A 12,886-nucleotide genomic window follows, 5' to 3' on the forward strand; every position below is an offset into this window, starting at 1 on the left:
TTTCACAGGAAAGGGCAAGGAAATGCTAGGAAACTGCAGAGATTTACCAAGTCCTGATTTCTTAAGTGAAAGAGCAGAAACCAAGGAAAAGGAAAACATCTCAAAAAAATCACAATGAAGTCAGACAGAAATTATGATCGTGGGTAGTGATAACAAATATGACAAATAGAATGAAGAGGCATTTATTCCTGGCTTCTGGCCATGTCACAAATTCTCCCCTGAAGTGAAACCCTCCCCAGATCCAGTTCAGAGCCAGGCCTGGTACAGGCAGTCGGAGCTCGCCCCGGTCACCCCTGGGAGCCTTGCTGCCACGGTGTCCCCAGCAGCAGGAGGGAATAATGCCAGGCTGGCTGGATGTCGGGAGATTTCCTTCCAAAATTTTAAAGTAAGTTCAAGAAATAGCAAGTTTCAAGGATGCACCAAAGATTCCTTATACCCAACTGACGCTGTATTATCAAAAAGAGCCCTCGGCTTACTCACTGCACCTTACTCCTGCCATTTGCTAAGGAGGAACGAGAAACACATAACTCCATCCCTGGGACTCACTATTCATTTCTTTGCTTATCTGATTTTGTACTGTATTTTCGTGAGGGGAGGTATGGTAGAAATGGAAATCACTGGCTAAGTGAGATTTAGGGATTATTTGAGAATTTATTGTCATACATTCTCCTCTCCATTGCAAGGCCTAATAGAGACTCGGCTGTATTTTTATTGTGCATTCCGTAGCCACGGAGGTTAGACTGGAGAGAACACCCGGCAGGCAGATCCCAGCATTTGCATCCTAATTTATTCTCACAGACGCTGAGTGAGTCCTGTAGAAAGCCAGGACTGCCAACTCTCAGACATCCAACACAGTTGCAGTAGCAAACAGTATTAGCATGTGGTTGTTTAAAGTTTTCCTTAACCACACAGATTCTGCTGGGACCGGTGTTGACTAGACCAAGTCAACTGAGGTCATTCCACCTCCCCTGCCAGCCAGTTGTTTTGGCATGGGCCACGTGACGCGGCCATGAGATGTAAACGAAACTGCTGGAGGCTTCTGGAAATGTGTTTCCATCTTAGAGAACGAAACACGACAGGGATTTGCTCCTCCTTTGTGAGGTCTCTGTGTGTGGCAACAGGAAGCCATGCCAGGTCCTTCTTGAGATCATGAGGGAAAGGTCAAGAGCATTTCTGAGAAGCCGCCCCAGGTCCTGACATCACAGAGCCACCCAATGAAACAACCCTCCAGCTATCGCCTTCAGACGTGTCAAGTTGCAAAAGAAGGCAATTTCCTCATTGTGGAAGCCATTTCCTTGGGTACTCCGCAAATTGCACCCAAAACGTCACAGCAGAGTCTAGACTCCGATGAGAATCAGGCAAACACAACTGCAAACAATAATCGGCAAACACTGAAAAGTAATCATGTCCACAGTTGGCAAGAACACCTTTGGGAACTCGCTGGGAAATATGAATTGGTACAGTTTTTTCTAAAAGCCAGTTGGCAGCAGCCACATAAATGTACATGCCACCCGCCGGTGCGGCTCAGTTGCTTGAGTGCCATTCCATGCATCAGGAGGTCACCGGTTGATTCCTGGTCAGGGCACATGTAGGCTCAATCCCCAGTAGGGGGTGTGCAGGAGGCAGCCCATCAATGTTTCTCTCTCATTGATGTTTCTCTCTCTCTCTCACTCTCCTTTCCACTCTCTCTGAAATAAAAAAGATATATATTTAAAAGAAAAAAATTTTTAAATGTACATGCCCTGTGATAAGCTCTAAGAAGCTATCCATGCACTTCTCTTTCCTCCTCTGCCCTGCTTTGCAGGGAAGATAATCTCCAGAATCTGCCCTGCTCCTTAGCCCTAAAGTCTCCAGTGTGGCTCAGCACAGGGACCTGGATGGAGGAAACAGAAGGGGGTACTTACCCCAGCCTCCCCCGCTGCCTCCCACCCAGGGGCCTGCTCAGGTTACAGTGCCTGAAAGGCAGCCAAGCCCTCTGCCAGGGTAACTCTCTCCAGGGTCCTGTCCATTAATTCTGCCCCGCCCCCACTAACAGTCCCCTGATGAGGTCATCAGTTTACCCTCTGAGCATGCCTGCTGCTCCGCCTGGTCCCAGCCAGGACCCTGCCAGATACATCCTCCTCAGAACTGCACCCCCCAGACACAAATGCCTTCCCTTCCCCCGCATGAACTAGACTTTGGGAGGCAGGAGTAGGTGTGCTTCTGTTCACTGTGGTAGGCCCAGCACTTAGCGCAGCCGGTGTGCATGAAGTAATTGCTAAATAAGTGTTTGTTTTATAGCAGGATCTTGTGTAGAATGGGTGAGACACTGTTTACTGAACGGTCTCACAGATATTGGACACGGGGGACACAGCCAGGAACATACAATCACGCTCAGGAATGTGCCTGTAAGAACAAGGTAATCTTGTGCATGTTGGTAGGAAAGATATAGATCTAGTAAGTGAAAAAAGTTAAAACCACCATCTCAACTGTGTTAGCCTCTTCATTTAAATAAAAGTGGACGCACGCCCTGTGTTGCAAAAGGAGAAATCTGAAAGGGCAAGTAGTTAGAACTTGGTCAATTTGGGAGATGGAGCATTTGGGAGAATGAAAGGGGGTCTTTTTTGTTTAATAATGATTTTTTATTGTAAGCACCTATTACTAGACATCTTCTGAAATACAGCCAAGCCCTGGGTCCCCAGACCTGCCCTGACCAGGAATCAAACCGGAAATCATCAAATAAGTACAAATGGTTATGGAACTGGATGAAAATGGGACATCGCCTGATGCTAGCAGCGAAAGCCTAAACAGACTCTGGTACAACAGCACAGAATGCCAAGAGCAGCCCCGTGGTTGCTTTCCTTTCTTCTCACTTTGGTCAGTGATGGCTCTAGGTCCCTCTGACATCTCACGCAGGTCTGTGACCCCCAGCTCCCAGCTTTAATGTCCTCTGAGAGGCTGCCCCAGCCACCATTTAAAATGAGAACCTCTAAAGAGGGGTCCCCAGACCAGCAGCTTCAGTGTCACCTGTGAACTCGTGGAACATCCCACACTCCCCACCCACCATCCATCGGAGGCCTCTTACTTCGCTGCCTCAACCCCTCAAAGGCCTGAGCACAGGGGAGCTCATCCTTGTGCCATACCCCACTGCGGTCAGCAGCATCCGCGGTCCAGAGGCTGAAAGCCGTGCCAGACCCCACCTGTTCTCCACTGCCCCCATCACAGCCACTGAGACCCGAGACCCGAGCTTTCGGCCTCTGAAACCGCCTCTGGGCCCACCAAGGTCATCTGGCCCCTGTCACCACACACCCAGACCATGCCACTCACATGCATTCCCTCACATTTTCTCTACACTCCTCAGCTGTTCCAGACACAAGCAGTCCTACAGCCACACTACCTGCCATTCCTAAGACGCACCGGCCCCCCTCTGGGCCCTGTGGCTTTGGGATGTATTGGCTGGACCAGCTTGCCTCTGACTTCACCACCCACGTCAAGCTCCCTCCTTCACAACCCCTGTCCTGAACCAGCAGGCTAGATGGGGTGTTCTCACCGCACGGCACCCAGGGCACCCTCCATCAGAGCTCCATCAGATGGCCATTTAACTGGAGAATTACCCAAGAGCAGAAATGCCCTCGACTCCCACCGCTGGGGCACCGACCCAGCTCCTGGCCAGTGGGAGGTACTGAATGTGAGCCCCTGGTCACTGCCCGGTCACCATATCCATTTGCACTTTCCCAGCTCAGGAAGTTGTGCAGCTAGGCTTTCAAAGCCTGGCAGCTCTACCTCTGTGGTGGTAAAGCTTCACCCCCTCCCCCCGGCCCCCGAAACCTGGGGAAGCGATCGTGTGCTAGCACAGCCCGACCCCTCTGTAAGTCAGGGCTTTCTCCACCTCCCACATCCTGACTGAAAGGCATGAGCACAGGCTGCTTCCACGGCGGGGGGGGGTGGGGGGGGGAGGGAGAGACATTGCAGACGCTGGATCCTCCAGCCTCCGGGCGTTCCCTGCTCGATCACCCAGGCTGACTCAGATACCAGCTGGAGGTGCAAGATGGGACAGGCAGGTAGGCCTCTCTTTGGGGGCAGCAGCAGATGTTTACCATACTTTCCATAACCAACATGCAGTGTGGTCCGGGGCATTTTCTCCAGCTTCTGGGCCATGACTGGATCGGATTCCCAACAACTCCCTCCAGCCCGAGGCGCCCCCACCTGGTCCTTCCAGCTCAGCCAGAAGCGCTTCTTTGCAACTGAGAACCTGCCTGATGCAATGGCTGTCATCCTGGAAGCCAAGCGTTTTGAAAGTGGTCAGTTACGAAACCGGTCAAGACCGCGGTTACAAACCACGTGCGGCCCTGAAGCCACCAGCACAGCTGTCGTGTTTGTCTCAAAAGGCCTGCATGCAGTTCTGGGAGAGGAGGGCCACGAAGTGCCCGGCGGTGTGGGCACGCAGACGCCTCTGGAGAGGAGCCTGGGCAGAAGGACACTTACTGGGACGTAGCTCCGGCTCTACATCTCCAGGCCGAGTGCAAGCGGCCTTGGGATTATGTCTACTATCATACCATCACTAGCACAGGGCATGTCTCTTCCGCTAGAGAGTTCCCCCGAATCTTTCTGATCCCGAGTCTCTGATGGCATGGGTTGCGATGCTTTAGGTCAGTGGTCGGCAAACTGTGGCTCGCGAGCCGCGGTTTGCCGCTCTGTTGACTAATGAATTTGCCGGCCACTGCCTTAGGGAAAAACACTTAAAAAACATTTTAATAATGTACTAATGTCTTTAACCTGAAGTCAAAACTTCTGGGTAAGGGTAATGCCTTACGCAGTGGTCGGCAAACTCATTAGTCAACAGAGCTGCAGTTTGCCGACCACTGCTCTAGGTGAAGTGACCACCAGGTTGGGCTTGCAATGCAGCTTCAGCCTCCAGAGCTTTGGGGCGTCTCAGGGTTCGCTCTACCCAGTGCTGAGTTCTGCACTGCTGGGTAAACTGCACGGTCCCAAGTGCACAGAAGGTGTGCACCACACCCATCGCCCTTTTCTTGTACCTCTGAGCAGTAGGACAGAATTCCTGCTCAGGTTCCCTCCTTACACTCATGTCTGGAGCTGAGGGCATGTCCAGGGCCCCCACACACACCGGCAGCTGCTCTCAGGCCTGAGGGGAAGGAGAAGCCGGGTCTTACCTGCCTGTGCAGCTGTGATTAGGGCCGTGTTCCCCTCGCTGTCCTGCCAGTTGACGTCAACATGGGGGCACTCTGCCAAGACCACCACAGCATCCACAAAGCCATGGTAGCAGGCGACAATGAGGCCGGTCTGGAAATAGAGAGGGAAGTGGGTCAGAGGAGCTGAGTCCAAGGGGCTGAGCCAGCCGCAGGGGAACAAGGAGGACCTCATCAGGTCATCTTCAAATGTTCATTGAGCATGGACTACAAGTGAGGCACCCTGCCTGGGAAACGCCAGAGAACCCAGATCCCTGCCTTCATGGGGGAGGGGGAGGACTCACAATGACATAAACTGTAGACCTAACATGTAAGGGATAGAGTGTTAGAATGTACACTGGGCCATGGGATGTGGTTGGGTGCAGGGGGCACAGCTCTGTCTTAAACAGGGTGGACCCACCAAGGAGACACTGGGAGGGTAAGAAGGAGGTGAGGGAACAAGCCAAGGAACATGAGGGAAAGGTCCAGGCAGAGGACATGCCCAGCCCTCCCAGGGACCAGCCAGGAGGCCCTGGAGCAGAGTGAGCAACAGACCCTGGGAGGCCAGGACGGAACGCCGGGGTTTGCGGCCGTGAGGCAGGTGTTTCTGCGAAGGTACTTTGGAGATAAGATTAACGTTTAAACAGGAGATGCTGAGTGAAGCAGATTGTCCTCTGTGCTGTGGATGAGCCTCCTGCAATCAGCTGAAGACCTGAAGAGAACAGCGTGGGAAGGAATTCTGACTCTGGACGTGAGCTACACCTCTCCCTGGGTATCCAGCCTGCCAGCCCACCCTGCAGATTTTGCACTTGCTAAGCCGCCACCATCGCATGAACCGGTTCCTTAAAATAAATCTGTGCCTGTGTGTATCTATAGATACCTATAGATATACAGAGTTAGAGATACACACACACACACACTCTATTGGTTGTTTCTCTGGAGACCCCTGATTCATACACGGTAGGTGTGGAAGGAATACTTTGGAAGAACTATTTTCATTTTTTATGCTGTTTCTGTACAGTTAGAATTCTTTAAAACAAAGCTTTATTTATAAGGAACGTGCATGATTTTAATTCACAATGAAGAGCAAGTAAGCAAACATGATGTTTACATTAATAGCATTCTCATTAGGACATATGGTTTTATAACAACCATGTAAATGAATGTGGAGCGGAGAGGAAGGATGGTGGGCAGAAGAAATGGAAGCTGACTAACAGCCAAGGGAAAAGATGGAGGCACCAAGAAGCACACACAAACCCATAGGCAGATGGTGCGATACAGAGCAATTAGTCCTGATCATCCAGAAGGGAGAGGATATTACCATGTTCAGATGTGCGAAAAAATGCCATCATTCGTCATGTAATGTTTTTAAAGTTTGTAATCAAGAGAATAAACTTCAGTTACTTGAAAATCCATTTCTGTAAAACATCTTTCTCCATGATAATACCACTGACAGGGAGGAGAAACGTTTATGTGGCTTTAGGGATTCTAGTACTCCAAAGACAGACACTGTGTTTCTGAAAGGCAGCCATGCATTTCCATTACCATGAGCACAATTTATTGGATAGTATGTGTTGGGCATAGTTTCAGTAATCGCACTTACGACTAAGCGCCATGAGAAGAAAGCAAACCCCAGGACTGGGATTCGATCTGCATTGATCATTCCAACATGGCCACATACACCTCCATGGTTTGGGCTCTCCCCCGTGCCAATCGCAGTCAGTTTTCCATGCCTCCAAGTCTCCGCATGTGCAGTGGCCTCTGCCTAGAATGCCCTTCCTCCCACCCCACAGCCTTCATCGTAGAGTCTGACCCTCCTGCAGGTCTTGATTCAAGCCCCTTTTCACCCATTTTCTGGTGCCCTCATTGGACTGCCTTGCACAAACCACTGCTCCCTGGAAGGTGAGTACATCTTTTTAACCTTGTTCCCCCCGTGCCTGACATGTACAAAACTCTGATAAGCATGTGTTGGATGAATGAAACGCCCCTGAAACATTTCAGTACCCCCTACCTCGCACAGCACTCAACTTACTCTACACTGAGGAGCTGACATATGGTGACACATGAGCTTTGAGCTTGTTTATCTGACTTCCATATTCAAGCCAGGAAATTACCTAAGGTCCCAGGAAAACCTCAAAGAAGAAAGTTGCCTTTCATGTGGTAAGTATCATTCTAGGCTGGTGCTGCCAGATCCGAGGCTGAATAATGTAGATGTGAAAGCAACAGCCAGATGCAAAGAACACGAAAGTGGGCTCAAGAATTCCATCCCAAGGAATTCCCTTTAGGGACATCAAAAGTATGTCAAGAGATCTAAATAAAGATCTGTAATTGCAAAAGCCTGAGAATAACCCAAATATACACCAAGACTGGCTGAATTTATGCTGTGGGACACTGTGTCGCCCCCAACAGGAATGAGGCTGGAATGCAGGCGTTGAGGTGAAAAGATCTTTGCTGGATGTTAGGTCAACAAAATGAAAAGGGAGTCCCTGCACAGAAAAACATGTTTGCCAATGACACATCTGATAAAGGGTTAATTGCCAAAATATATAAGGAAATCATACAACTTAACAAGAGGAAGACAAACAACCCAATTTAAAAATGGGCAAAGGACCTAAATAGACACTTCTCCAAAGCGGACTTAACAGACGGCCAAGAGATATGACAGAAATGCTCGAAGTCACTAATCATCCAAGGATGCAAATTAAAACAACAACGAGGTATCACCTCACACCTGTCAGATGGCTACCATCAACAAATCAACAAACAGACAAGTGTTTGCGTTCTTCGCAAGGATGTGGAGAAAAGAGAACCCTAGTACACTGCTGGTGGGAATGCAGACTGGTGCAGCCACTGTGGAAAACAGTACCAAGTTTCCTCAAAAAATTAAAAATGGAACTCCCATTTGACCCAGTGATCCCACTTCCAGGAATATATCCTAAGAAACCCAAAACACCAATCAGAAAGAACATATGCACCCCTCTGTTCATAGCTGTGCTATTTACAATAGCTAAGATCTGGAAACAGCCCACGTGCCCATTAGTAGGTGAGTGGATAAAAAAGCTGTGGGACATTTACACCATCGAATACTATGCAGCTGTAAAAAATAAGGATCTCTTACCATTTGAGACAGCATGGAGGGACCTGGAGAAAATTATGCTAAGCGAAATAAACAAGTTAAAGAAAGATAAGTATCACATGATCTAACGCATATGTGGAATCTAATGAACAAAATAAACTGATGAACAAAATAGATGCAGAGACATAAAAACATGGAACAGACTGATGAATCTCAGAGGGAAGGAAGGGTTGGGGCGGGGGCGTGGAGAGAGATTATCTGAGGAATTTATATGCATATATGCATAGCCCATGGACACAGACAATAGTGAAGGCCTGGGAGGGGCGGGTGTGGGTGGAGAGGGTCAAGGGGAAAAAAGCGGGGGGTGGGGGGACATCTGTAATACTCTCAACAATAAAGATAAGTTTAAAAGTTAATAACCTCAGGTGAGAATAGTGTACATGATAGGGCCTCTTTTTGTGTGAACTTCTAAAATGTGTGCATGGCTCCTGCAAAGGCTAAGTTCATAAAAGATCTTTTATTTTTCTAAAGGGAGATGAAAATTTTAACTGGCCACCTTCAAGACACAGAAGAAAGGAGGCTTTGAGAGTTAACTGTGTACTTTGGATCTGTCTCAATGTCCTTTCAAGGTGCAGACATCTTTTCATTATACAAATAAAGTTATTTTGCAATGGGGTTACAGGTTATATTTATATTTTTATTCATGCTTTTCTGCATCAAATAAAGAGATGGCTAGTAATTTGTTTTAAATTTTAAAAACGTACATTGTGAAAGGTAAACTGTATACACTATGTCAGGAGAATTCTTATAAGGCAGGCTCACCTAGCAAAGTCTGGACAAGGAATAGATACTAGTAAATTCAAGGTATATTTTGCATACAATGTGAATTTTATTATCGCTGCAAACCCTTGTTTGGATTTGTAATTTTAGACTGTCATTTTAAGAAACTACTTTGTTCAACTACAGTCTGTCTTCAAATCTAGTGTGTGTGTGTGGAGACAGGGAGAGGGAGGAAGGGAGAGAGGGAGGGAGGGAGGGAGGGAGGGAGGGAGGGAGGGAGGGAGGGAGAGAGAGAGAGAGAGAGGGAGAAAGAGAGAGAGAGAGAGAGAGAGACCTAACTTAGTGCTAGCAATGGTTTCCACATAGTTATCTTGCAAGCATTCAGAAATAGCAAACCACCCTGTTTACTAACAAGTCACCTGAAGACAGTGATCAATAATAAGATCATCAATAATAATGGCATGTTCCCCTCACCACTGACTCACCTAACCTATCTGAAGTGAAGATTGGAATTTCCACGGTGGATATTTTCACAAAGCTCAACAGAGTGCTTTAAAGAGAGAGAATAGCTAGAAGAACAAAATACAGAAGAATCAAATGGAACAGAACGCCCCCCCCCCCCCCATGAGGAAGAGCTGGTGCAGGGTGTGCCACACAGCAAGGGCACGGGGCATGTCTCCACCGTACAGACTCGGGTCCTCCAGCCCCAGTCAAGCCCTCAAACCACACAGCCCTCAGACTTGGCAACCCATTGAGAGATCCTGGTCAGAACTGCCCAGCCACGCTGCTCCTGAATTTCTGAGCCAAAAGCTGTGAGAGAAAATAAATGCAACATTACATAATGCAAACAATGAGCTATAGGGATAGACTATTGACAACACCAATCACAATCTTCTGAAACCCATACATATTAACAGACAATTTATGTTCCTGTCTTGACAACTGGATCCTCAGATTAAGGTTAATTATATGCTTATACGAAAAAACACCCAATTAAATAAAATGTCCTAGCATTTCATTAATAACCAGCCATTGTGAATTACTAGGTAATATGCTAGGTACAGTGCCACAAACAGGAAATATCCCCTTTCGGCTTAAACCAGGACTCACTATATTCTCAGAAGGATGAGACCAAAGCTATTTTTCCCTTTTTTCAAAATCTCCTTTTGAAATTAGAAAAAAAAAGTTAAAGAACATTTTCTACTATATAACCTTATATGTGATCAAATATTATTTAAAAAGAGGAATATGACATTTAGTCGTGAAAAAAAGGCTTAAATTACAATATAAAATGAAGCATATAGACACTTTAATAAACAAGGTTGTAAAATTATCTCTCAACAATGCATTAAGAAAACTAGGAAGAGATGCACCATGATTTCAGCAGTGGTTGATTTTGAATGCTGATATCATAGGTGACTTCTTTTTCTTTGTACTTTTCTGTAGTAAAAAGTCCCATTTTTTTTCTTCTTGTGAGCACTTACTTCTATTTAATAGTCAGAAATTTTAAACAATGTAAGGAAGAAAAATTCAGATAAAGCTTCCCAGTCTCTTGCTTGTTCAGCTGCATAAGCAGTAGGACTACACGTTCGTAGTTTGGGAGAAAACAATACAAAAAAGATAAAGCTATGCTTATCCTTTCCTGGAAGGAGTTGAGGAGGGTATACATTTTCAATCAAGTATGTCGTCAATAAAGGGAAAACAAATTGGACCTTTCATGATCTATAAATTATAATCAGCTTTATTATTTTCTTGCAAAAACGCTCTGTAAAGTTTTAAGGAAGGCATCCAAGTTGCCCATTACATTGGCATCAAAGGTTGAAACCCTTGTTGGATGTTCAACCACTCTGCCAAGTGTCTCCTCTGCAGAGCTCCCACCCAGCTGGTCTGCTGCATGTTCCTCTTGTGTAAATCCAACTCTACAACTTTTTTTAGGGCAGTATTTGCACCAATCTTGGGCCTGTAAGGCACAACTATTTATTTGTGTCACGTAGTGTGACAGAATTTAGTATAATTTATTCTCTGTCCATAGTCCAATGCAGTGGATGGAGAATAAACATCCTATGTAATTATTCCCTCAAACATTACTGTGTTCTGATTGGTTCAGTGGGGTCCAGGGGCCAGCAGTAGCATCACCTGGGAATGTGTTAGGAATGCAGAACCCTGGGCCCCAGGCCAGACCTGGTGCGTCAGATGCTGCATTTTTGCCAGCCCCAGCTGGTCTACGGGACATAAAGTGTGAGGCATGCCAATCAGCAGGGTGGGCTGTCAGCAGGGTGGGCTGTCAGCAGGGTGGGCTGTCAGCGGGATAGTGACAATCAACGGCTGTCACTGTAGCTGGGAGCCTCAGTTACTCCGCGGAGATGCCAGAAAGAGCTCAGCTTGCTTTCCTTGGTAACTTTTGCTCTCACTCGCTTTTCTTTTCAGGGGAAGGTGCGTCTTCTTTCTTGGCATGCCCAGTCTCTGTCACTCAGGGATCATACTCTTACCTAAGCCTGGCCCAGGTGCCTACAGCACCCACTCAGATGACAGCTAATTGGTCTCATTTGCCACCAGCTCCCTGATCCTTCATCATGAGTCATCCTTGGTCCCACTGGGATGAACGGCTAGGACAGAGGAGTCACAGAGAGTAGGTGAGATCACAAGACTTTGTGGTTTGTATCTGCCGTACAGATTTTGGAATATTAGCCAGCAATATGTGACACAAAACAAATCCAACAGAAAGCAGGTTCCCAGGGCTAGAGGGTCACTCATGCTTTTAGAACCCTCCCTTCACCAGCCCATGAGCATTCATCACCATCCAACTAGCACTGACGTCCACAGGTGCCCTTGAGCTGGTATTGATGGTCAACAGGTATCTGGGCTGGGTATTGAGAAGACAAAGATGAACTTTTAAACCAGACATCCCCTCCCCTTGGGAAATTCCCTCTGGGGAGGGAGACAGGAAAATAAACAGGGCAACCAGCCCTGCCCCAGGGGACCAGGGAGGATGAGGACTGGAAACTGGTCGAGTCTGGGGGAGGAGCTGGCACTGACCCAGCTGAGCCTCATTAGCCAAACCTTAGTGGTGCCAGGGAAGATGGAGACAGTGTTCCAAGAGTCAGACAAGCAGGTGCAAAGACTGGGAGCTGACAACTCGTGGGGAAGGAGATGCAGCCGGCTGCTCAGAGAGGAAGGGATGGGTCATGAAGTCATGAAGCGTTGGCATGGAGGGGCTAAGGAGTCTGGATTGTGTCTGAAGCTAGTAGAGAACCAGTGCGGGTCTTCAACTGGCTACATTATTATCAGATTCTCCTTCTAAAATCCTGCCTCTCAGATGTGAGTTCAGGTAAAAGGGGAGAGCCTTGCCACTTTCCTCTCTCTATTTTCAAAATATCCGTTAAATATGGGTGCCCCCACACCCTCCCACCCAGCCTCCTTTAACTGACTTGCCAATTCTTTTGTGGCCTAAGATGAAACTGAAACTGACATCTGTCTGTCTGACTCACAGCTGTCAGGGCAAGGGCTTCAACAGAACCTTCTGGGCCTCGCAAGGTCTGTTCTCCAGGTGCTCATTACTGTCTTCTAACTTGATTTTTTTTTTAATGTAAAAATTTAAATTATAACCTTTTCCAAATGTGAAGGCTCTTGAGATCATTAGTCATCATGGAAATGCAAATTAAACCCATACCACCACACACCCACCAGAATGGCTAAAATTAAAAAGACTGATAATAGCTAGCGATGGTGAGGGTGTGGAATGCGCATGTTCCCGGCAGATGGGACTGTGAAATGAAACAACCACATTGGAAAACTGGCGGTTCCCTTTACCAGTTTCTCATGAAGTTCAACACATGCCTCCCTATGACCCAGCAATTCCACTCAC

General features: G+C 47.4%; 1 protein-coding gene across 1 annotated transcript in view; it reads right to left on the minus strand.

Moving 5' to 3' along the window:
- ANKRD33B (ankyrin repeat domain 33B) overlaps positions 1–12,886 on the minus strand; it is a 61,411-nt gene that overhangs the window by 19,776 nt on the left and 28,749 nt on the right. Inside the window, exon 2 of the mRNA XM_080682795.1 lies at positions 5,151–5,280. Coding sequence (XP_080538921.1) covers positions 5,151–5,280 — 130 coding nt within the window. The remainder of the gene's footprint in view (positions 1–5,150; positions 5,281–12,886) is intronic.

Source organism: Plecotus auritus (assembly GCF_963455305.1).
Source record: "Plecotus auritus genome assembly, chromosome: 7".
In the NCBI taxonomy this organism is placed as follows: Eukaryota; Metazoa; Chordata; class Mammalia; order Chiroptera; family Vespertilionidae; genus Plecotus; species Plecotus auritus.